The 23,803-nt window shown below is 41.6% G+C and overlaps 1 protein-coding gene across 1 annotated transcript in view; it reads left to right on the top strand.

Moving 5' to 3' along the window:
* Positions 1-20,248, top strand: part of LOC109916491 (NACHT and WD repeat domain-containing protein 2) — an 84,541-nt gene extending 64,293 nt beyond the window's left edge. The window contains exons 7-9 of the mRNA XM_048600800.1: positions 3,626-3,770; positions 7,241-7,830; positions 16,248-20,248. Of these exons, the coding sequence (XP_048456757.1) occupies positions 3,626-3,770; positions 7,241-7,830; positions 16,248-20,186 (4,674 nt within the window). The 3' untranslated portion in view covers positions 20,187-20,248. The remainder of the gene's footprint in view (positions 1-3,625; positions 3,771-7,240; positions 7,831-16,247) is intronic.
* The last annotated feature ends 3,555 nt before the right edge of the window (positions 20,249-23,803 follow it).

The raw sequence follows: 23,803 nt of genomic DNA, 5'->3' as shown, positions 1-23,803 counted from the left end.
CAAAAGCAAAATGGATAAGAGGGCCAATCCATGGATTGCAAAGGAAATAAGAGATAGTATCCAATCCAAGGAAAAAGCATATAGATTGGCCAAGAAAAATAATAAATCTGAGGATTAGAAGCAGTTCAGAATTCAGCAAAGAAGGACCAAGGGATTGATTAAGAAGGGAAAAATAAAGTATGAAAGTAAGCTTGCACAGAAGATAAAGACTGATGCTAAGAGTTTCTACAGGTATGTGAAGAGAAAGAGATTGGTAAAGTCAAATGTAGGTCCCCACAGACAGAAACGGGGGAATGTATAATAGGGGACAAGGAAATAGCTGAGGAACTGAATACATACTTTGGTTCTGTCTTCACAAAAGAGGACACAAATCAGATACCAAAATTGATGGAGGATGCAAGATTTAGTGAGATGGAAGAATTGAGGGAGATCAATATTAGTAGAGAAACGGTGCTGAGAAAATTGTTGGGGTTGAAGGCAGATAAATCCCCAGAGCCTGATAATCTACATTCCAGAGAACTTAACAAAGTAGCTCTAGAGGTAGTGGATGCATTGGTGGTCATCTTCCAGGATTCTATAGACTATGGAACAGTACCTGCAGATTGGAGGGTGTCTAATGTCATTCCAATATTCAAAAAGGGAGGTAGGGAGGAAACAGGGAATTATAGACCGGTGAGCCTAACATCGATAATGGGGAGAATTCTCAAACCTATTGTCAAGGATTTTATAGCAGAGCATTTAGAAAGTAGTGGCAGGACCAGACAGAGTCAGCATGGATTTATGAAGGGGAAATCATGCTTAACAAATCTGTTGGAACGCTATGAAGATGTAACTAGTAGAGTTGACAAGAGGGAGCCAGCCGATGTAGTGTATTTGGATTTTCAGTTTGCATTTGACAAAGTCCCCCATAAGAGGTTATTATGCAAGATTAAAGCGCATGGGATTGGGGGAAGTGTATTGAAATGGATAGGAAACTGGTTGGCAGAGAGGAAACAAAGACTAGGAATTAATGGGTCCTTTTCATATTGGCAGGCAGTAACTATTGGGGTGCCATAGGGATCGGCACTGGAACCCCAGCTATTCACAATATATATTAATAATTTGGATGAGGGAACAAAATGTTACATCTCCTAGTTTACAGATGATACCAAGTTGGGTGGGAGGGTGAACTGTGACGAGGATGCAGAGATCCTTCAGCCTGATCTGGACAGGTTGGGTGAGTGGGCAAATCAATGGCAGATACAGTATAATTTGGATAAATGTGAGGTTATTCACTTCGGAAGCAAAAACAAGAAGGCAGATTATGACCTGAATGGCTGTAAGTTGGGAGAGGGGAGTGTGCAGCGGTACCTGGGCATCCTTGTGCAGCAGTTGCTGAAGGTAAGCATGCAGGTGCAGCAGGCGATAAAGAAGGCCAATGGTATGTTGGCCTTCATTGCGAGAGTTTTCAAGCACAGGAGCAGGGATGTGTTGTAGCAGTTGTACAGGCTCTTGGAGAGGCCATACCTGGAATATTGTGTGCAGTTTTGGTCTCCTTTTCTGAGGAAGGATGCTCTTGCTCTCGAGGGGGTGCAGCGAAGGTTTACCAGGCTGATTCCGGGGATGGCGGGTCTGACGTATGAGGAGAGATTGACTTGGTTGGGATTGTGTTCGCTAGAGTTGACGAATGAGGGGGGATCTCGTAGAGACTTATAAAATTCTAACAGAACTGGACAGGGTAGATGCAGGGAGGATGTTCCCGATGGCGGGTGTGTCCAGAACTAGGGGTCGCAAGATGAGGATTCGGGGTAGACGATTTAGGACAGGGATGAGGAAACATTTCTTCACCCAAAGAGTGGTGAGCCTGTGGAACTCATTACCACATGAAGTAGTTGATGCCAAAACATTGAATATATTCAAGAGGCGACTAGATATAGCACTTGGGGCAAATGGGATCAAAGGTTATGGGGAGAAAGCAGGATTAGGCTATTGAGTTGGACGATCAGCCATGATCGTGAAGAAAAGCTGTGCAGGCTCAAAAGACCGAATAGCCTCCTCCTGCTCCTATCTTCTGTGTTTCTACGTTTCTATAATAAAATTGGATCTCTCTTTCTGATATTTGTAACAAGACCATTTCAAATAGTTTTTGTATCGTGTAGAATAGTTTGTATTTTCTTTTTGCATGTTCGTTTGTTAAAACAGATTGGCAGCCTCTTGTGAATATGTTCGGTGACTAACATTATAGTAAACAAAAGGAAAACTAAAACTATTGTCTGTCAAGTCCACTCTCACTCAGGATCTGAATTGAATTTAGTTCTGCGTTTTCCTGTTTTTGTTGGAATGTACCTAATACATTTCCTGCTTAAAGATCATTAATCATATTGTTCCATTATAATTTCTCCCATCAGTTTCATTTTAAGCTTGTTACATACCTAATCATATTGTTTCACTTTGTCCTTTGCCACTTTTGATGTTCTGCTTTATATTGTTCTACGCTTTCCTGCAGCAGTAGTCTCTTAGTCAAGTGTTACCACCCAGACACATGGTCCACTTGGCCCATCTCATTCCCTGGCACAAGATGCAACAATACCTTCTTTCTATTGTACTGAGTACAAGGAAGTTCTACTGAACACAGTCCAGAAATTCTTCTCCATCCTGACTATTAACATCATCCCAATGAACATAACCAACGTCATCACTCTATGTTAAGTTCAGTCATATGCTTAACTTTTAATGTTCTTCTTCAACATTAGAGCTTTTGGACAAGCTTCATAGGAAGGTCCGCTTCCTTAGGTTATACTGGAATGCAAAACAATGGAAAGCAGAGATCCACACATTACAATCAAGTACATGATGTAGTGTAGTATATTAAGGTACTATTTTAACTATTGACAGGTAGCAGAACCTATTTCATTAAAAAAACATTTAATTTATTCTTTCATTTAAATTAAATTTCTTCACGCTGTCATGAACGTAAAACAAGTTACAACAGACCCCCGATGCTGCTTGATATATCATTGTGACACCATGTTAAGAGTCTTTTTTGATTTTAAGGTAATTTTCACTTTATAGAGAGTGAAATTTAGTCATTACTAATTACTTTATACTGATCATAAGAAGATGCATGTAAGTGGCTTGGTCAAGCTTTCCAACAATTTAATTTCTCTCTTGCTGATAAGCATGCCTTCACAACTCACGCATCAACCAATGCAACGCAGGCTAATCTTACAAATTAATGGAAAATTTGCACTAAGTCAGTCACTTAAATGTTTATTCTGATCACCACCATTGCACTATGGCTGCATTGTATAATATTTACAGGATGCACTGTGTTATCTTCCAAGACTGCTTCAGCAGTAGCTGTCAAACCTGTGGTCTCTACCATCTAGATAGACAAGGACATCAGGGGTATTGGAATAACATCACCTGCATGGTTCCCTCTGAATCACACATCATCCTGACTTGGAAATTTATCTTTTTTTTATCATCCATTACAAGATCCTGGAATTCCCTATCGGATTCTCTGTACCAGCAGTTTAAGAAGTGATTTATCAAGACTTTCTAAAGGGAAAATGGGGATGGACAATAAATGTACACATCCCATGGACAAATAAAAGAAGTAAGATTTTCACTTTGTATTCTACAGATACATACATCTGTAAATTCTCACAATGACAAGAAATGGATGAAAATATCAGAGGAGATCAAGAACATTTTCAAAACTGCCGTAACCATACTGCAGCAACGAGGGACAATGAATAGTAGCAAGGCCAGGAAGTACCTCTGCTCAGGTAAGAATTTTAGTTCGCATGTCATTGTTACTTTGAAACAAAGGCTTTTGAAAGGTACAATGAAAACGGTTTTATTAAGATTAGGAACATACATTAAAGAATACAAAACTTAAATGAACAATATTGGTGAATTTATCTCGAACATTTAGGCATATACAAGTTGACTTTCATTGAATTATCAAATATAAACATGATACTGTCGCAATCTTGTCCTAACTGTCTGAAATCTGCTAACAGCAACAATTGCATTGCCTAAGGCAGCTTCTTCAGCACTCTCCTGCCTTCAAACTACAATTCTTCTCCCAGCAAACATACCTCCAAATAAATTGAAACCAAAGATCCTCTTAAACTCCACAGCCTCCAAGACAATGTAGCCTGGTCTGAAATGATTAATCTGACCTCTTAGTGTTTTTTGAATGCTTTTAACCTATTTTGTTTCAAATCCCCTCTGGACTGCTATTACTGCAAGTTTAGCTAATGCTGCGTTTCCAGCTAAGTCAGCTGCCTGCTATTTTTATAGCTCAATCGCTGCTATTCTGATTCTAAACAAGCATTGGGTAACCTTCTGAACTGCCATTTGTTGTAAGTGTTCTGGCAATTACTAAAGCCCAGCGTTTTAATTTCCTTACCTTTTAGCTGTTAATGTCTTAAAGCAGCGTGATCATAATCTTTTAAGTGCACAAAACACTGTTAAGGTGTTTCAATTGTATTTATCCCATTTTTGACTGTTCTCCTATAATTCCTAATAAATATACTAAAATACTTGAACCGTGAACTAGATAGTCACAACAGCACACTGATTATCAGCCTATTGTTTTTTTTTTAAATATTTGGGGAAAAAATTCCATTCTCTGTCGGAAAGGTAAGCAAAAATTGCCTTGACTACTTTTGTGAAGCTGGTATATCCACATTTAGGTACTGAAAACAAAAATATTGTGGCTTTTCCACATTCCACCCTGATTCATTGTTATGTTTGCTTATCACACTGGCACATACTTCTGACTCCCCCAAGCCCACAGCAGGGTGTTGGATATACAGGAACAAGGAAATAACCAACTGAATCCTGATACAAGACAGTGGACACCTCCATCAGTGGATTTGTGCATATCTTTTCTTTGACGGGTTAGTTGGTGGCATGGACGGCAGCAAGAGTGGGCCATGTGTGGAGAAGTGGCAGCAGGCAGCATTTCCCAGCCATTGGAAGTGGCGGCACTAGCAGCAGCGAAGCTCCTCCAGGGGTTGGAGGCAGCAGCAGTGGACTCTTCAAGTTGGCAGCGCTGACCAAGCGGCATTTCAGAGGAGGGTGGCAGGAGTGGGACTCTTGATGACATTACGAGCGAGGTGGACAATGGGGACCCAGTGGATGTGGTGTACCTTGACTTCCAAAAGGCCTTTGACAAGGTGCCGCACAAGAGGCAACTGCATAAGATAAGGATGCATGGCATTAAGGGTAAAGTATTAGCATGGATAGAGGATTGGTTGACTAACAGGAAGCAAAGAGTGGGGATAAAATGAGTGCTATTCTAGCTGGCAGTCAGTGACTAGTGGTGTGCCTCAGGGATCGGTGTTGGGACCGCAATTATTTACAATTTATATAGATGATTTGGAGCTGGGGACCACGTGTAGGGTGTCAAAGTTTGCAGATGACACTAAGATGAGTGGCAAAGCAAAGTGTGCAGAGGACTGTGAAACTTTGCAGAGGAACATAGATACATTGAGTGAGTGGCCAAAGGTCTGGCAGATGGAATACAATGTAAATAAATGTGAAGTCATACATTTTGGTAGGAGTAATAGTAAAAAGGATTATTACTTGAATGATAAAAAGTTGCAGCATGCTGCTATGCAGAGGGACCTGGGTGTCCTTGTGCATGAATCACAGAAGGTAGGTCTGCAGGTACAACAAATAATTAGGAAGGCAAATGGAATTTTGTCCTTCATTGCTAAAGGGATTGAAATAAAAAGCAGAGAGGTTATTTTGCAGCTGTACAAGGTGCTGGTGAGGCCACACCTGGAGTACTGTGTGCAGTTTTGGTCTCCTTACTTGAGAAATGATGTACTGGCACTGGAGGGGGTGCAAAGGAGGTTCACTAGGTTGATTCCGGAGTTGAGGGGGTTGGCTTATGAGGAGAGACTGAGTAGATTGGGATTATATTCATTGGAATTCAGAAGATTGAGGGGGGATCTTATAGAAACATATAAAATTATGAAGGGAATAGATAAGATAGAAGTAGAGAGGATGTTTCCACTGGCAGGTGAAGCTAGGACAAGAGGGCATAGCCTCAAGATTAGAGGGAGCAGATTTAGGACTGAACTGAGAAGGAATTTCTTCACCCAGAGGGTTGTTAATCTGTGGAATTCCTTGCCCAGTGAAGTCGTTGACGCTACTTCAGTAAATGCTTTTAAAAAAAAGGTAGATTTTTTTTGAACAATAAAGGAATTAAGGGATACGGTGAGAACGCGGGTAAGTGGATCTGAGTCCACGAAAGGATCAGCCATGATCTTATTGAATGGCGGAGCAGGCTCGAAGGGCCAGACGGCCTACTCCTGCTCCTAGTTCTTATGTTCTTATGTGGCGGCAGTCTGGCCTGGCAGTGGAGCCAGGGATGCCTGGTTTCTGTCGGCCCAGAGAAGGGACTCCTAGCAACATCGAGATGGCAGCAGAGCCAGGGACTCCTGGTTGAGGGCCGAGTGTGGGTTCAGCGTGGGAATCTTTGGCGGCAGTGGCGAGGTGTGCCCCAGTGCCCAAGAGATGGTGTCTATAGAGTGCTGACTCCCACATTGGTGGCTCCAGCACAGACAGCAGCAAAAACAGTGGAGGGAGAGGTGGCTGTGCAGGTGTCATGGGTGAGCCGACTGAGGACTCATGGCAGAGGCGGCAGAACGAAGATGGACTCCCTTTCAGTTATATCTTTTTACTCTTTTTATTCTTAAACTATTCAAAATGGTGCCGAATTGTGGGGACAGTTGAAGATTTTCACTGTATTTCATCGTACTATTCACTGTAAAATGCAAGTGACAATGAATCATTCAAATTCAAATTCAAAAACAAAATCACACTCACTTTGGGTTCATTTGGCTACATTAAACTTGTCAAGATGGAATTGACATTTTGTGAATCATTCTGTTCATGCTAGTATAAACACGGTTAACCCTTGACCAGAGTATTGCAATCACATTTCTCCCACTTGTTTAATCAGTTAGTATCCTTCCTTGCAATGTGTTGCACTGTCATGGTTTCACATCAGATGTAGAAAGTCTGACAAATTATGGTGTGATTTTATATTAGCGGAGGATTTTATGCTTAAGTCATGTGTGTGACCAATAGTTCCAAGACATTCTGGAAACTCTTAAAGGTATTTATGGGCAAGAGACTTTAAATTATGTTAGTAAAGTACATCATTGACAAATATATTAACTTGTTATAACCCTTTACTCAAAAGATATTGATATTGGCTACTCTTTTTTTAAAGCAATCGAGGATGAGTTTGAATTTGCCCTGGGAAACCAAACACCAGCATTTCTAAGGAAGTGCGTGTGTTACATCAGGAAAATTGCTCATATTGACCGCCACGTGAAGAACCCAGATATGAGCCGATACACAGATGTCATCGAGGTCAATGGAAAGCTTATAAGAGACCCCGTTGCAAATGAAAAGCTTGAGAAGCTCAGAGATGAGTTCATTCCTATGATTGTTGCCTCATCCAACTTAAGAGTATACACATCGATTACCCACTGCAATATGAAACTTGGATATTCAGAGGAAGTGGAGAATCACTACGTTGAAGGTCTTTGTAAACAATTCTACGATGATATGATTGACATTATCCAGTCTACAGTTCAACAAAACTTTGATATTGAAACAGATGCACTTTATGATGAGGTTCTGCAGCACTTGTCCCTTTGTAAAATGTACTCCTCTCTCTATCAGTACCAATGTGAGGCTCTGAACCTCATACACAAGTATATACTGCCTTGTAAAGCAGGACATACAACTCCACTTGTTGTCTATGGTGGACCATGCACAGGCAAAACACTTTTACTGGCAAAAGTTGCAGAACAGGTAAAAGCAGTTTATCAAAATGCTTTAATATTTGATGGTTTTACTGAATCAATCAAAATCCATTTACATTATCACAGTTAGTCCATGTTGGCTTGAGAGAAAATAAATAGTGAAATAGCCTGGATAGTCAACATAAATAGGTTCCATGTTCACATGTCACTTTTAAATCAGGTCAGAGTAGTGGATAGTTTAAATCTTTTTCACTTATCTATATTGGGAAGAGGAGTATTGGGTCTAGAGTGAGGGAAGAATGGTTGATGGGTACGGAGCCAGGCTGGGTGTCAGGACTTAGGAGAGAGAGGTGGGTGCCAGGTCAATGTCACGGAATGTGAGTGGTTTGGGGGAGGTGTGCTTGGGAATGGATGGGGTAAGTATTTGAGGGTTTGTAAGCTAAGTATGGAGTCAGTTGAATTGTTACTCAAGTGTTAGACTATGTATTTTATTGCTTAACTTGTCCTGAATAATTGTTTAATTAATTGAATCTAAACCCTGCAAAATGTTTGATTTAAATGGATACTTGTGGAAGGGCCCATGTGTAGAGGAATTGCCCAGTGGAAACTTCAATTTGCAGAGGCAGTCCACCGGAGTCTACTATAATCGGAATTCCAGAGCATCCCAATGCACAACTCCCAATTACACTGGAAAAACAATGATCTGACCTTTGGAAAATCTGTGCCATTATTTTCTTTTAAAAGTGCATAATTCTGAACATTCGTGCCAGTTTAAGTTATAACATTTCAAGTCATTGATCATTCTTTTATCAGACCTTGAAACATTTAGAAATGTAACAAATTTAAAAGAAATATACAGGCAAGGAAAGTGCCAGGTGGCAAATGGTGCCACATTAGTAGAGGATACGATGCCAGAAAGTAGAGTGTCAAGAGTGAAAAATGTATGGGAACCATGTAAGTGCTCTGGCACATCTCAATGTAGGCTTGGGGAAGAGTAATTTATCTTTTGATTAGGTACTTTGCAGCTGTCTAGATTTAATATTGAGGTCAGTAATTTCTAGTCGTAACAAATGTTTTTTCTTTCTTTTTGATTTTTGAATTACTGGGAGCTGTTGATAATTTTCTGTTTGTCTTGCTTACACATAATCTAGACCAGATCTTTTTATTCTTTACTTTGCTTCTACCGACTGAGGTGGTGCACTAAAAATAGAGCTATTCGAAAAGTCATACCAAATGTGAATTTTTTTTTAAGTATGCACAGTATTCCAGTTTACCAGACTTTCAAACTAAGGTTGATGGAAAGCATAGATTAGGGTTCTATATGAAACAAGGATTATTATTTGATTTAAATAATTATACTATAGCTCCAGGTAAATAGAAAAAAACCATTGGCATATAGCACTACTAACCAAAACTCTAAGCGCCTCATAAGTTCCCCCTTACACACTCACACAAACAAACACAGAAAATAGATTATTGATAGAGGTAGAAAAAAACTGCAAAGTTAACTCAAGTGTCTTTGTTTCCCAGTTCTGATGTTGGGACCATCTTACTTCAACTAGCCAGGCCTCAAGTTGTCTTTCTCTGGAAGCTTCCTGTGGGTTATAAGAAGTATAGAGCAACTGATTCACTTGGAAAATGTCTCAGATTTACCTATTTAAAAGTCACAATTCACTGCAACTGTTGCAGGAAAAAGTAACTGGTTTTCTTCAAGTTAAACTGAGTTTTGTTTTCCGAGCAGAGATCAGGCAGCGTCTGGACAGAACAACAGCACGCTCTTCTGTGCCTTTCTCTCTCTGGGTATCTGTGTCTCTGTAACTTGTTTCCACATCCACCCTGCTCAGTTAGATGTCCATAGAATCCCTACAGTGTGGAAACAGGCCCTTCGGCCCAACAAGTCCACACTGATCCACAGAGCATCCCACCCAGACCCATCCCCCTATAACATATGTAACCTACACATCCCTGAACACCATGGGCAATTTAGCATGACCAATACACCTAACCTGCACATCTTTGGACTGTGGGAGGAAATTGGAGCACCTAGAGGAAACCCACACAGACACAGGGAGAATGTGCAAACTCCACACAGACAGTCACCCAAGACTGGAATCCAGCCCAGGTCCCTGGCAATGTGAGGCAGCAGTGCTAACCATTGAGTCACCGTGCCACCCCGCACTCTGAAATCCTCTCATTATTCATAGAATCCCACCAGTGTGGAAACAGTCCCTTTGGCCCAACAAGTCCACACCGACCCTCAGAACATCCCACCCAGACCTATCACATCCCACCCAGACCCATCGAAGCTGAGAACCAGTCAGCTTCACTTGTAAACAATGGCTCCTAATTGTCTGCATGTTGACGGAACCCACAGTCACAAAAAAACAGAGTTCACAATAGGTATCAGATTCCTTGCCACGAAATTATGAACCAAGTTTTTAAAAATAGTTCTTTTTCATTACAGTCCACTGTTTCTAAAGACACAAAAATTAAAAGACAGTCCTTACAACTTTGGCCATTTAATCTGTCTTGCCCTGCATCCTATTACAGACCTACCTTTTACTCTTTCTTGTCACCGTTCCTCTTTCTCTGCCTCTGTACTTGATTAAAATCTGCTATGTCTCTAACCATTTCCAATACTGGTAAAAGGTCATTGACCTAATGCTAACTTTTGTTTCTCTCTGCCAATGCTGTTAGACCTGCTGAATTTTTCCAATACTTTCCACTTCAAGTTATCTTTTTGTTTTAGTAACCATAGACACCAATTGTTTTGCCAACATTTATTGTTTTGCTGTCAACAATCATGAGGCATTCTTAAGATTTTATTATCTATCAGGAAGATAGATTAGCACAGCTGCATGTAGTCCAATCTGTACACTGTCTATTGGTGTACTTGAGGATAAGCAATGTTACATTATAAAATATTATACAAAAACTACAATGAAAGCTGACTCAGACATTACAGCTGGTGACATTCCAAAGGCCAATAGGTGTTCTAATGGTATTGCACACGACCCAAGGATCTAAGTTCAGTCAGTGATGATTCACTCTGTCTTATAGATTTTAATTACAAGATAATACATTTAGAAGGCAGGTGCCTCAAACAGCTAAGTGACTTTTAAGTGACTTGATAGAGGTGTACAAGATGACGAGAGGCACGGATAGAGTGGATAGCCAGAGACATTTTCCCAGGGCAGAAATGACTATTATAGGGGGAATAATTTTAAGGTGATTGGAGGAAGGTATTGGGGACATGTCAGAGGTAAGTTTTTTACACAGAGTGGGGGTGTGTGGAATGGGCTGCCAGCGGTGGTAGTGGAGTCAGATACATTACAGACATTTAAGCGACTCTTGGATCGGCACATGGATAATAGTAAAATGAAGGGCATGCAGGTTTGGTTGATCTTAGAGAAGGATAAAAGGTCAGCACAACATCCTGGGCTGAAGGGCCTGTACTGTGCTGTACTGTTCTATGTTCTATGTTCTTACTTCTTTACACTACACTACAAATCCATATTCAAAAGTATATATTCACTGCCAGTAACCCAATTATTTTAGAGTCATAGAGTTGTTATAAGGCACAGAAACAGACCATTAGGTCCAACTCGTCCAGGCTGACCAGATATCCTAAATAAATCTAGTCCCATTTGCCAGCATTTGGCCCATGTCCCTCTAAACCCTTCCTATTCAGATACCCATCCAGATGTCTTTCAAATGTGGTAATTGTACCAGAGTCCACCACTTCTTCTGGCAACTCATTCCATATATGTACCACCCTCCGCATGAAAACGTTGCCCCTTAGGTCCCTTTTAAATCTTTCCCCTCTCACCTTAAACCTATGCCCTCTAGTTTTGGACTCCCCTACGTCAAGGAGAAGACCTTATCTATTTACCCTATCCATGCCCCCCATGATTTTATAAACTTCTGTCAGGGCACCCCTCAGCCTCCGATGTTCCAGGGAAAATAGCACCAGCCTATTCAGCCTCTCCCTATAGCTCAAACCCTCCAACCCTGGCAACATCCTTGTAGATCTTTTCTGAACCCTTTCAAGTTTCACAACATCCTTCCTATAGGAGGGAGACCAGAATTGCACACACTATTCCAAAAGTGGCCAAACCAGTATCCTGTACAGCCACAACATGACCACCCAACTCCTATACTCAATGCACTGACCATTGAGGCAAACATACCAAACGCCTTCTGCACTATCCTATCTAGCTGTGACTCTACTTTCAAGGAACTATGAATCTGCACTCCAAGGTCACTTTGTTCAGCAGCACTGGAACCTTACCATTAAGTGTATAAGTCCTGCCCTGATTTGCCTTTCCAAAATGGAGCACCTGACATTTATCTAAATTAAACTCCATCTGCCACTCCTCGGCCCATTGGCCCATCTGATCAAGATTCCATTGTATTCTGAGGTAACCTTCTTCGCTGTCCACTACACCTCCAAATTTGGTGTCATCTGCAAACCTACTAACCATACCTCCAAAGCTTGTTTAAGACTCAAAGAAAAAGGTTTTACATGGTAGACTAATTAGTAAGGTTAGGTCACATGGGTTTCAGTGTGAGATTGCCAATTGGATACAAAATTGGCTTAACGACAGGAGACAGAGGGTGGTGCTGTTGGGGGGTTGATTTTCGGACTGGAGGCCTGTTACCAGCAGTGTTCCACAGGGATTGGTTCTAGGTCCTCTTTTGTTTGTCATTTATATAAATGACTTGAATGAGCATATAAAAGGCATGGTCAGTATGTTTGCAAATGACAACAAATTTGGTGACATCGTGGACAATGAAAAAGGTTTTCTAAGATTACAAAGGGATCTTAATCAAATGGGTCAATGGGCTGAAAAATGGCATTTGGAGTTCAATCTGGATAAATGTGAGGTATTGCATTTTGGTACAACAAACAAGTGTGGAACTTATACAATTAATGGTAGGGCCTTGCATAGTGTTGTAGAACAGAGAGACCTAGGGGTTCAGGTACATAATTCTTTGAAGTTTGCGTCACTTATAGACAGGGTGGTTAAAGGGACGATTGGCACGTTTGACTTCATTGCTCAGTCCTTTGAGTTGGGAAGTCATGTTGACACTGTTAAGGGCATTGATTTTGGCTTTTCTGGAACATTGTGCCCAGTTCTGGTCACCCAGTTATAGGAAGGATATTACTAAGCTGGAGAGAGTTCAGAAGAGATTTACCGGGCAATTGCAGGGTGTGGAAGATTTGCATTATAAAGAAAGGCTGGATAGGCTCGGACTTTTTTCACTCAAGCGAAGGAAATTGGGAAGCAACCTTATAGAAGTTTATGAAATAATGAGGGATATTGATAGGGTTAATGGTAGTTGTCTTTTCCCTGGGATGGGGGATTTCAAGACTTGGGGGTACATTTTTAAGGTGAAAGGAGAGAGATTTAAAAAAGACATGAGGAGCAGTTTTTTTCACACAGAGGGTGGTTCACGTGTGGAATAAACTTCCTGAGGAAGTGATGGGTGCAAGTGCAATTACAGCGTTTAAAAGACATTTGAATAAGCACATGAATATGAAAGGTTTGGAGGGATATGGGCCAGGAGCAGGCGGGTGGGATTAGTTTAGTTCGTGATTATGTTTGGCATGGACTGGTTATTACCAATTGTCTGTTTCCATGCTGTATGACTCTATAACAGTAAGAAAGATATTTGGCAGCATGTTGTGGATTGTTTTGCTTTCTGAATGTGAAAGTTTCTAAGGAGGTTGAATAAAATAGCATTTTTCAGAGAACTATTAATTTTACTCAATACCTATTATTAATTTTCTTGGTACAATCTAATAAAGGGGACTCTGAACCAACTCGTTTTAGAATTCAATCAACCTTTTGTTTCAGTTTTTCTCCCTTGATCTCAGGATTTTTCAGGATAGCAACACAGTCAAGAGTACACCATTTAGCTACTTGGCATGGTTCCACCATTTAATCAGGTCATTTCTGTTCTTTGATTCAATTTCATATTCACCTTTTCCCAAAACTCTTAATATCTTCGTTCAACAAAATTTGATCATTCTCCCTTAAAATTAACAATGGAATGAGTGTCAATTTCTTTGCCCCACACCTGTCTCTTATTTATATACTGCTCCTCCCTAAGCCCTTCTACCTCTTTTTCATTCTTAAAGGAACTTCTTAAAACCTTTCAGAGATAGTAGGAACTGCAGATGCTGGAGAATCTGAGATAACAAGGTGTAGAGCTGGATGAACACAGCAGGCCAAGCAGCATCATAGGAGCAGGAAGGCTGACGTTTCGGGCTGAGACCCTTCTTCAGAAAATTAATGTTAGCTTAAAACCTTTTGTTGTTCTGTTCTAATAATTCCATTTGCAGCTTAGTGTCGTGTTGGGTGAGCTCCATCACAATAACATCCTCCTCACTGGATTTTCATCCATGTTTTGCATGCTGTGTCATTATATCACATGCAAGAACAGAAGACATTATAATTGTTAGATTATGTTTTCAGTAATTTGTAAGCAGATTAATTATGGACCTAGCTATGTGATTTTTTTGTTCACATAGAACTGTTCTTCATAAGTAGTTTTGATAAGCCTTTTATTTTGGAAATTGAGATAAATCAGAAACGCATGTGCTTGCAAACAAGTGAGGAATTGGTTGCCAAACACTGGTTAATGAGTACTGTCAAAACTTACGTAGCGTTGCTCAAGAGGACATGTTATTACAATCGTGTTGGAGAAAGCATTCTGAGTAAATGAGAGTCACTTATAGAAACTCTGCATTTCACACAAGAATTTTGATCTGTCAGAGACGTTTTCTTTAGTTTTAAAAACATAGAAATAAAACAAAATTCAAAATTTCAGAATAAACACAGAAAGAACTGCGGATGCTGTAAATCAGGAACAAAAACAAAAGTTACTGGAAAAGCTCAGCAGGTCTGGCAGCATCTGTGAAGAAAAAATCAGAGTTAACGTTTCGCGTCCGGTGACCCTTCCTCAGAACTGATGGTAGCTGGGAAAACGTTGGTTTATATGCAGAAAATAGGGAGGGGGAATGAGGAAGGGAGTAAATGATAGGATAAAGGTTAGAGTCCAAAGAGAGAAAAGAGCAGTTGGATGGATAAAGGAGTTGGTAACGATCAGGCTGGGACGGTGAGTAGTTGTTAATGGGGACTGTTAGTGACTAACAATAGGTGGTGTGTAATGGCAGGCTATGTGATAACAAGGCCTGGTGTGTGGGGTAGGGGGCTGGGACATGGGAGCGTTTAGGCCCTAAAATTATTGAACTCGATATTGAGTCTGGAGGTTGCAGGGTCCCCAAGCTGAAAATAAGGTGTTGTTCTTCCAGCTTGCATTGAGCTTTGCTGGAACACTGCAGCAAGCCAGAGACAGTGATGTTGGCCAGGGAACAAGGTGGTGCATTAAAGTAGCAGGCAACAGGTAGCTCAGGGTCTTTTTTGTGAGCAGAACGTAGATGTTCTGCGGAGCGGTCATCCAGTCTACGCTTTGTTTCCTCAATGTAAAGGAAACCATGTTGTGTGCGGTTAATGCAGTAGACTAGATTCTGGGAAGTATAGGTGAGGTGTTGCTTCACCTGGAAGGTATGTTTGGGCCCTTGGATACTGGGGAGGGAGGAGGTAAATGAGCAGGTGTTGCACCTTCGCCGGTTACAGGGGAAGGTGGCCATAGGGCTCTGTGTGTGTGTGTGTGTGTGTGTGTGTGGAGGCGGGGGGGGCGGGGGCGGAGGGGGGGGTTGGAGGTGAAGGAAGGCGGACAAGGGAGGGGAGGGGAAGATGTGTCTGATGGTGACATCTTGCTGGAGGTGGCAGAAATGGCATCTGATGATCTTCTGGATGTGGATGCTGGTGGGATGGTAGGTAAGGACAAGGGGAACCCTATCGCTGTTGCGGGTGGGCAGAGAAGGGGTGAGGGCAGAAGTGCGGGAGATGAGTCAGACCCAGTTGAGGGCCCTGTCGACAACAGAGCTGGGGAATCCTCGGTTGACGAAGAAGGTGGACATTTCGGAGGCTCCCTTGTCAAAGTTGGCCTCATCTGAACATATACAATGGACATGGAGGAACTGAGAGAATGGGATGGAGTCTTTACAGGAATCAGGGTGTGAGGATGTGGGAGTCAGTGGGTTTATAGTGGATATTAGTGGCTAAATTTCAGAATGTCTTTCTAAGTCATTTGAAGTTAAAATGCAGTACATCCCGGAGAGAGTGCATTTGAAGAGGAGGTAATGAAGAGATAGTAATTTCTGTTGGTGTCTTGGCACTAATCAGAATGGAATAATAATCTATAATTTAAAGAGTGATGATAACTGTTATTTGCTTTGTGATTAACACTGATGGAGCTTTTATCTGTATCCAGCAATTCAATCAGACTTAATGTATGTATTCCAGTAGCATCACGTTTTGAGAACAATCATTAAATGATTTTACGTATCGCCAAATGTCTGTTAAAAACTTGTAATGTTATTTTATATTTCAGGCCTATTCTTGGCTTCAGGAAGAACTGGGCCCCAATTCTGAACCAGTTATAACAGTGAGATTTTTGGGAACAACAGAGCTAAGTACAGAGCTCAAAACACTGCTGCAAAGTCTCTGTGAACAATTAGCCATTAACTATCGATGCCTCATACACAATTATCCTCAAAAAATACAAGACCTGAGGGAATTATTCGTAAACCTTCTGAATGAGTCTTCATTTCATCGACCACTGGTATTAATTTTTGATGCTCTCGAGCAGCTTTCAGATAGCGAGGAGGCACGCAAATTGTGGTGGCTCCCCATTCACCTTCCTCGTTCAGTACGTGTGATATTATCAACTCTGCCAAACAAGCATGGCATTCTACAAAAACTGAGGTGCTTGGTACAGGACAATGACAATTACATTGAACTGCCTCAACGTGACCGGAAGATGTGCAGCCAAATTCTTAAACATCAGCTTTTACAAGTGAAAAGAAAGGTCACTTCAGGTCAGCAGATCTATGTCAATGAAGCACTCTCAAAATGTACTCTGCCTATGTTTGTTAATCTGATTTACCACGAAGTCAAGCAGTGGAGATCACACAAGGATGTCGATGACACTTCTCTTTGTGTGACAGTACATGAAAGTATTGAGCACCTTTTCTGGTCCCTTGAAAATAAGTGTGGTCCTAGACTGGTCTCAAGAGCACTTGGCTTCATTACAATGTCCAAAACTGGACTGAGTGAGATGGAGCTGGAAGATGTCCTGTCACTTGACAATTATGTTCTTAATGAAATCACAGCAAGCACTAAACTTCGGAATCCACTGCGGATACCATGTTATTTCATCTCAAGATTGAAAGAAGAGCTACGTGGTTACTTAGTGGAGAGGCAGGTGAGAAGTGTCAGACTTCTAGTGTGGGCAAATCGACACCTTCACCTGATTGCTCAGAAACTGTACCTGCAGAACGAGGAAGAAGTACATGAAATGCACAGCATCATGGCAGATTACTTTTTAGGAGTGTGGGCTGGTGGGAGACCAAGGTTGTTTCATCCTGAGCAAAGCCACAACCAAACTCTGGACATTAACAATAAAAGCATTAATGATGAAAAACAAATTGGTGAACAGACATTTGACAGGCAAGCCCCTGAGCAGCCATGGGTCTTCCAGTGCAACTCATTAGAGCCCGATATCTTTTTTGTGAATCATAGGAAAAGTACTGAGCTATTGCATCATCTCACTAAAAGTGGGAGGACAGATGATCTGATGTACAGTGTCATTATGAATTTCAGTTGGCTGTACACCATGATCAAAATTGGGCATCTTGACAAAGTCCTTTCTGACATTGATCTTGCTTACAATTATTCACAGGAGAAAGAACTGAAATTTCTGGGAAGGACACTGCGAGGCATCAAGTTGAAAGTTGTGAAGAACCCAGGTTCTCTGTCTGCTGAGCTGCAACAAAGACTTCTACCTGTTGTTAGCTCTTTACCAAAGCTTAGACACCTTCTTTTAGAGTGCGATAAGGATGGCCCCAAGTATTGCTCAATAGTGCCTTTACATTCCTCTTTGGATGTGACGTATAGTCCTGAAAGACTCCCACTAACTACCAGCTATATCCACGTGATTGAGGTACTGCCTACATCAAGCCCCAGTGTGATCATTGCTGCACTGGAAAATGGTTCAATTACCACCTGGAATGTGGAATCACAGCAAATTCAGCGCCAGATTACAACTGCAAACTCAGCCGTGCTAGGGATGAAACTTACTCATGATGAGAAGTACCTCGTTGTGTCAACAACAAAAAACACATTGTTGATATATGACAATCATAACTCATGTCTGTTATCAGAGGTGGAAGTCAAGGGCTCCAAACACTGTATTGCAGGCGGGGGTAACAGTTTTATTCATGGCTTCACATTATCAATTAACCATGCCCTCGCATGGTTGCAGGGGAGTAAAGATGTGCATGTGATTGATTTAATTTATGGCTGGCCACTCTACCAGTTCCATTGCTGGTATGAAGTAACTTGTGTCCAATGTTCTCCAGATGGAGCGTATGCGTTCTGTGGGCAATACCTGAACACGACCACCATTTTCCTCTTGGGAAGTGGTGAGAAGCTCTCAACAGTGACCTCTGAGTTTTCTGGTGGGTATGTGAAATCTCTTCTCATCCTGGCTGCAGCTCAAGAAATGGTCATGATTGATAATGAAGGCAGTTTGTCTGTCTGGAATATTGATGAAATTACTAACCCTCAACTTATTGAGGACTTTGACTGTCGGGGAAAGGATAATGAAGTAGTGAGTTTAGAGCTGTCAGAAGACCAAAGTGCAATCCTCATATGTAAGACATTCAGCATTGAAATGTTGGACACTAACATCTGGAAAGTGGCTGAGAAGTTCAAAGCAAAACGAAATGAACGCTTCATATCAGCAGTCCTCTCCAAAAACGGTGACTCAATTATTGCTTCCATGGAACATATGTCTTCGATATTCGTGTGGCGCAGAGACACTGGACAGTGTATGGCAAGTTTGCAGGAAATCTCAGGAGCCATTGTAAAGTTGGTCAAGTCGAATCTACACAATTTGTTACTGTCTTTGACAACCAATGGTGTCCTTTCTGTCTGGGATATTGACATAATAACAGCAATCTCAAACATTGACAAAACAGGCAAAGCAATTCAAAGTCTTCTCCTGCCAGGCAGAGGTGAACTGATCTACACATTGGATGGCTCCGAATCTGTTCATAAATGGAGCTTCAGCACAGGATACATTGAAGCTGTGTTTAAACATGATGGCACTGTGGAAAACTGTGTCCTCACATACTCCGGAGAGCTGATGGTCACATCCGACGACAAAGGCACCCAATATATCTGGAACACAGTCACTGGGGACAACATCTTTCGCATCAATGGGCAGCGGATCTCCCAACTACTGATTACACACAACGACCAGTTTGTAGTTTCACTGTGTAACCAAGGTGTCTCTAGAGTATGGCGACTGTCCACTGGTCACAAAGTCTGCAATATTCTGGTTCCCATGCGGAATGCATTTATCACGTATCCTAACACATTTGTAATTGGTGTTTCAAAAAACAAGCTGCTCGCTGTAAGCTTGTGGACGGGAAGCGTCACGAAGAAGTTCTGCTGTGATGACGGCACAACTATTGTAAATTTCAAGCTTATCCCTGATTCTCCAGACTATGTAGTTTTTATTACTTCTACTGAAACACTGTTTGTTTGGAGTGTGACGGAGGAGGCCGTGTGCAGACGTGTGCAGCTCCCTAATAATTTCCTGAAAAACCTGGAAGATTTTCAGATATCTCCCAATGGGAAACTGGGAATTTTGTCCCGAGGTGATGACAACATTAACATCATGGATCTGCACAATGGAAAACTGCGCCTCGTTCCTGCCACTGGAATCATCTGGCGTCAGAGATTATCGCGTGATGGTCGTTACCTGGTGTACATTTGTTTCAGAAACAACAGTGAAGAAAATGATAATGGGGCTGTGTCAACTTTAATAGTTGTCAGGTTGGCTGATGGTAAAAATATTGGAGCATGCTCACTTTACAAGACACCTGCTTTTCTTAGTTTGTCACAGCGACACCTTAACATTATTGTGGGTTTTGATGATGGCAGCATCGGGACCTACACTGTGGTCGATCGCGTTGATGCTGCCTTAAAAATTAAAATCGCCACTTCAAACAGTCGTCAGATTTTTAACAACACGTCTCAGCAAGTCAGGCCTAAGCGTGCAAATTTTATGTGCAAGTACACAGCAGACTGCGTATGGAGAGAATCGTCTGAAGTCTTTGCCAGGGATAGTCCAATTACAGTCTCCGATTCAAGTGATACACTGGAGACAGCGCCTACCAAAAAGCAACCTCACTATTCTGACAAAACAGGTTCGACATTACAGATAGACTATAAATGTCAAAATTTTACAGCAGAAAGCTAAGCCATGTTTTGTGTGTGTGTGTGTGCAAAAAGAGTCCCTTATACAGAAAAAAAGGTTTTATAATGCTGAGTGCCATTTTGAAAGTCACTCAAAGTTATTTCTTTTATGCTTCTTGAGTAATAAACAGTTCTGTCACTTTAAAAATAGATTTTCGCAATTTCAAGGGGACTAATATCTCAGGGGGTAAAGTTATTTCTTCCATCGCACATAGCTGTTGTGACTAATGCCAACTTTTGTTTTTGTTCCTCTAGTTGGAGTTCAGCATGCTCATTCATTTACATCCACTTACTTACCATAATGTATTGCCTCTAAAGGAATTTCCACTAAACAATGTTACTACAGGCTCAAATTTCCATTGTAAATTTTGCCAGAATAACTTATTTTTAGGTGGGCTTTAAACGGACAGCGCAATCTTATATTTACCTGAATTCTTAGCAAGGAAGAGATGCTATGGGACATGGATAAAATAGATGAAAGAACATATTGATATCTGATCAGGTATTAGATGGAAAGAACAGTGGGTCATTTAATGAAGGTGATGACTTCTTGGATTTCATTTCTTTTTAACAAAGAAATTACACATTTTTATGTACAAGCACAGTCACCTGTCAAATGCTGTGAATGATGTTATACTGTATGTGGAAAAATACAGTGCATTACATCAGTTCTCACGACCTAGGAATGCCATTATTTATCATTCCTAAATGCATTCTGGATAAGGTACAACCATGTATAATTTGTGCTGTGTACTGTTCCACAGAAATTTGGTTCATAAATAAAACAATTATTTCATTAGCCAAACAGTGGAAAAGTTGAACTATAAGCCACAATTTAGTAATTAACAAATTCAGCCAGATCCTGGCAGGATTCCCCACATCTATTGACCAATAAGATCTATTTACTTTTTAAAGTAGCACTTCCTCATGTTTTCTCCAGCAATGTGCATTAAGCTGCATCATAGCTGTCGAGGTTTTTAACTTCCTAAATATTAAGAAAAATGGTGGTTATAATGTGCAAATCACTGCAGTTATGATCACATGGCGGCAATCTATTGTGAATACTTCCCAGCAATTATTGTGTGCCTCCAGTTAAGCTACAGAGTACCACTCGTGTGTTCCGAACTCTTTAGGAAACTAGATGATCTACCATAAACCCCTTAAGGCTAGACAGATACTTCAGTGAAAACAATAGACTTTGTAAGTATAGTCCATATAATTCTACCCATATAATTGCATCTCTATCATCAAACTTCTGTTAGTATCAAATAAAGACTGTTAGCAAATGCTTATCTTAATACACCTGAGAGATGCACTGACTCTAAGCCAGTTGCAGCGATATATGATTCTGCCCTTGAGGTGGCATGCAATGTACCTAGTAGTAAAAAAAAGGCCGTTTTATTAACTATAATACTCTACCAACCTAGGTGCACATGATTTCATACACTAGGTGGAGCATTGCTTTAATCATTCAATTACTTAAGCTCATTATTTTCTTAAATAGGAAAGGATAGTCCTTTAAAAAAGATATTTGGAAAACAACTTACAATTTCTGGATCAGGGACCATTCTGAATATGTATGAAAGGAACATGTAAAGAAGACTTTCTGTTATATTATCTGGATTTTTTAAGTGGCTTAATTTTGATGAGTTATTATGAAAACATATTTAGAAAAGTTTTCTATTGAAGCCAACAGAAATTTAGAATAACAATAGGATATTGTTGAGGAGAGTGTATCTTCCACTGCACCATTCACAAGTGCAGTCATATCATAGTATTGGGCAGTGGCACAGTAGCACCAACAACAACTATACATGGCTGATACAACACAAGCAATCATCCAAAAGTACTGAAAATATTTCCTGATTATCCAAAAAATTAACAGGAGGGGTTATAGGACATTACAGTATCACACTTACTGGGTTAAATCTGGACCTTGTGCATTAGTAAAATATGGATGATAGAGTCGAGGTCCCATTTATATCTTGCGCCACTTTTATTTCTGAATTTTGATTCCTATTGAAGTCGATAGAGAGATGTAAGATGGGCCTGTCTTGCATTAATATGAAATTAAGAAACTACCACATGACGATCTTTGAGACTAGGTGGATGTTAATTCCAAGGCCACTGCGTGTGTAGAAACGCTGCTGGCGTCAACTATGCAGGACGAGTTTGATGGGGGGGAGGTGCTGGGGACTGAAGGGTCTAACAACTCTGGGGGTAAAGTGGTGGCGGAGACTGGAGCTGACAATACACAGCTTCCACTCCTTAGTGGTGTCAGCGGAGTAGGAAGGTTTCTACTGCCACTACCTCACTGGCCAGCCCTTTCCACAGAATTCATATCATAGAATCCCTACAGTGTGGAAACAGGCCATTTGGCCGAACCAGTCCACACTGACTCTCTGAAGAGCATCCCACCCAGACTCACCCGCTCCCCCTTACCCTATCCAGGCAGTTCCCATGGCTAATCCACCAAGCCTACACATCCCTGAACGCTATGGGCAATTTAGCGTGGCCAATCCACCTAACCTGCACATCTTTGGACTGCGGGAGGAAACCGGAGCACCCGGAGGAAACCCATGCAGACACGGGGAGAATGTGCAAACTCCACACAGTCACCCGAGGGTGGAATCGAACCTGCTCCCTGGCGCTGTGAGGCAGCAGTGCTAACCACTGAGCTGCCGTGCTCCCAAGGAAGTGCCCTTGCCAGAGCAGGAGGCCATGAGCAGTGACTGGGGCTACTGCTGCCGCTGCTGCACACCGGAACCTGGATGAAGAGCTGGCAGTAGGTAGGGGTGGGAGGATGTCAGACACCATAGCAGCAGCCCCAGTCCCAACCCCCTAACATGAATCGCCAGCTCCCGGAAGAGGCCTTCCCCAGGCCGCACAGAGTAGGCCAATAGCAGTGAGGGACAGAGCTTCGGTTCAGGAGAGCTCAGCGCAAACACTGTCACGGAGGGGAAGGAATGCTCTGTCAGCCCCAGACTCCACCTCCCCGAATCCTGGATCGGGACTATTCCCTCAGGGCTTGCACCTCCCAGACTGGCTGCCGTTTTCCATCGCTTCAGATTGATGTGGAGTGCCCCTGGAGATGGTTTTTGCAGCACTCATAGCCCAGAGCTGAAGCTCGATGAAGCGGGCACAGAGAACTGAGCTGGAAGACACACATCAGACTATCCCATCCGCAGGGAAACTGCAAGAGGATTAAGACATTCGCAAGAAACAGGGATCTGCTGTGTCTCCATGGTTGGGTGAAGTTGATAGTGCAGTGCTGACTTGTGTATATAGGTAACGTAAGTTTTCTGCCAGCTCACGTGACAGTAGGAAACCTACACCCCCTGATGGTGGGCAGGAGCTGGTGCCAGGAAACCTACTTGTTAAAGGCAGGAAACTCATTGGTATAATTAATTTCCTAGTTGTATATAATTTGAATATGATTTAATCCTGCATCTGCAATTTAGTTGACCTCTGGTGTCTTCGATGACCTGCCCAGTGAAACTTAGTGACTTATATGTGGCTTCATTCGCTCATTGTGAGAGTCACTTGGACTTCCAGGTGACCAACTCAGAGACATGGAATTGACCATGGAAGTTTTCTGACTAAGTTTGCTGAGCTGACACT

The sequence above is a fragment of the Rhincodon typus genome, chromosome 1, assembly GCF_021869965.1.
Source record: "Rhincodon typus isolate 14 chromosome 1, sRhiTyp1.1, whole genome shotgun sequence".
Lineage (NCBI taxonomy): Eukaryota > Metazoa > Chordata > Chondrichthyes > Orectolobiformes > Rhincodontidae > Rhincodon > Rhincodon typus.
The sequence above is the reverse complement of the archived record's forward strand: the minus strand, read 5'-3'. Positions and strand labels throughout refer to the sequence as shown.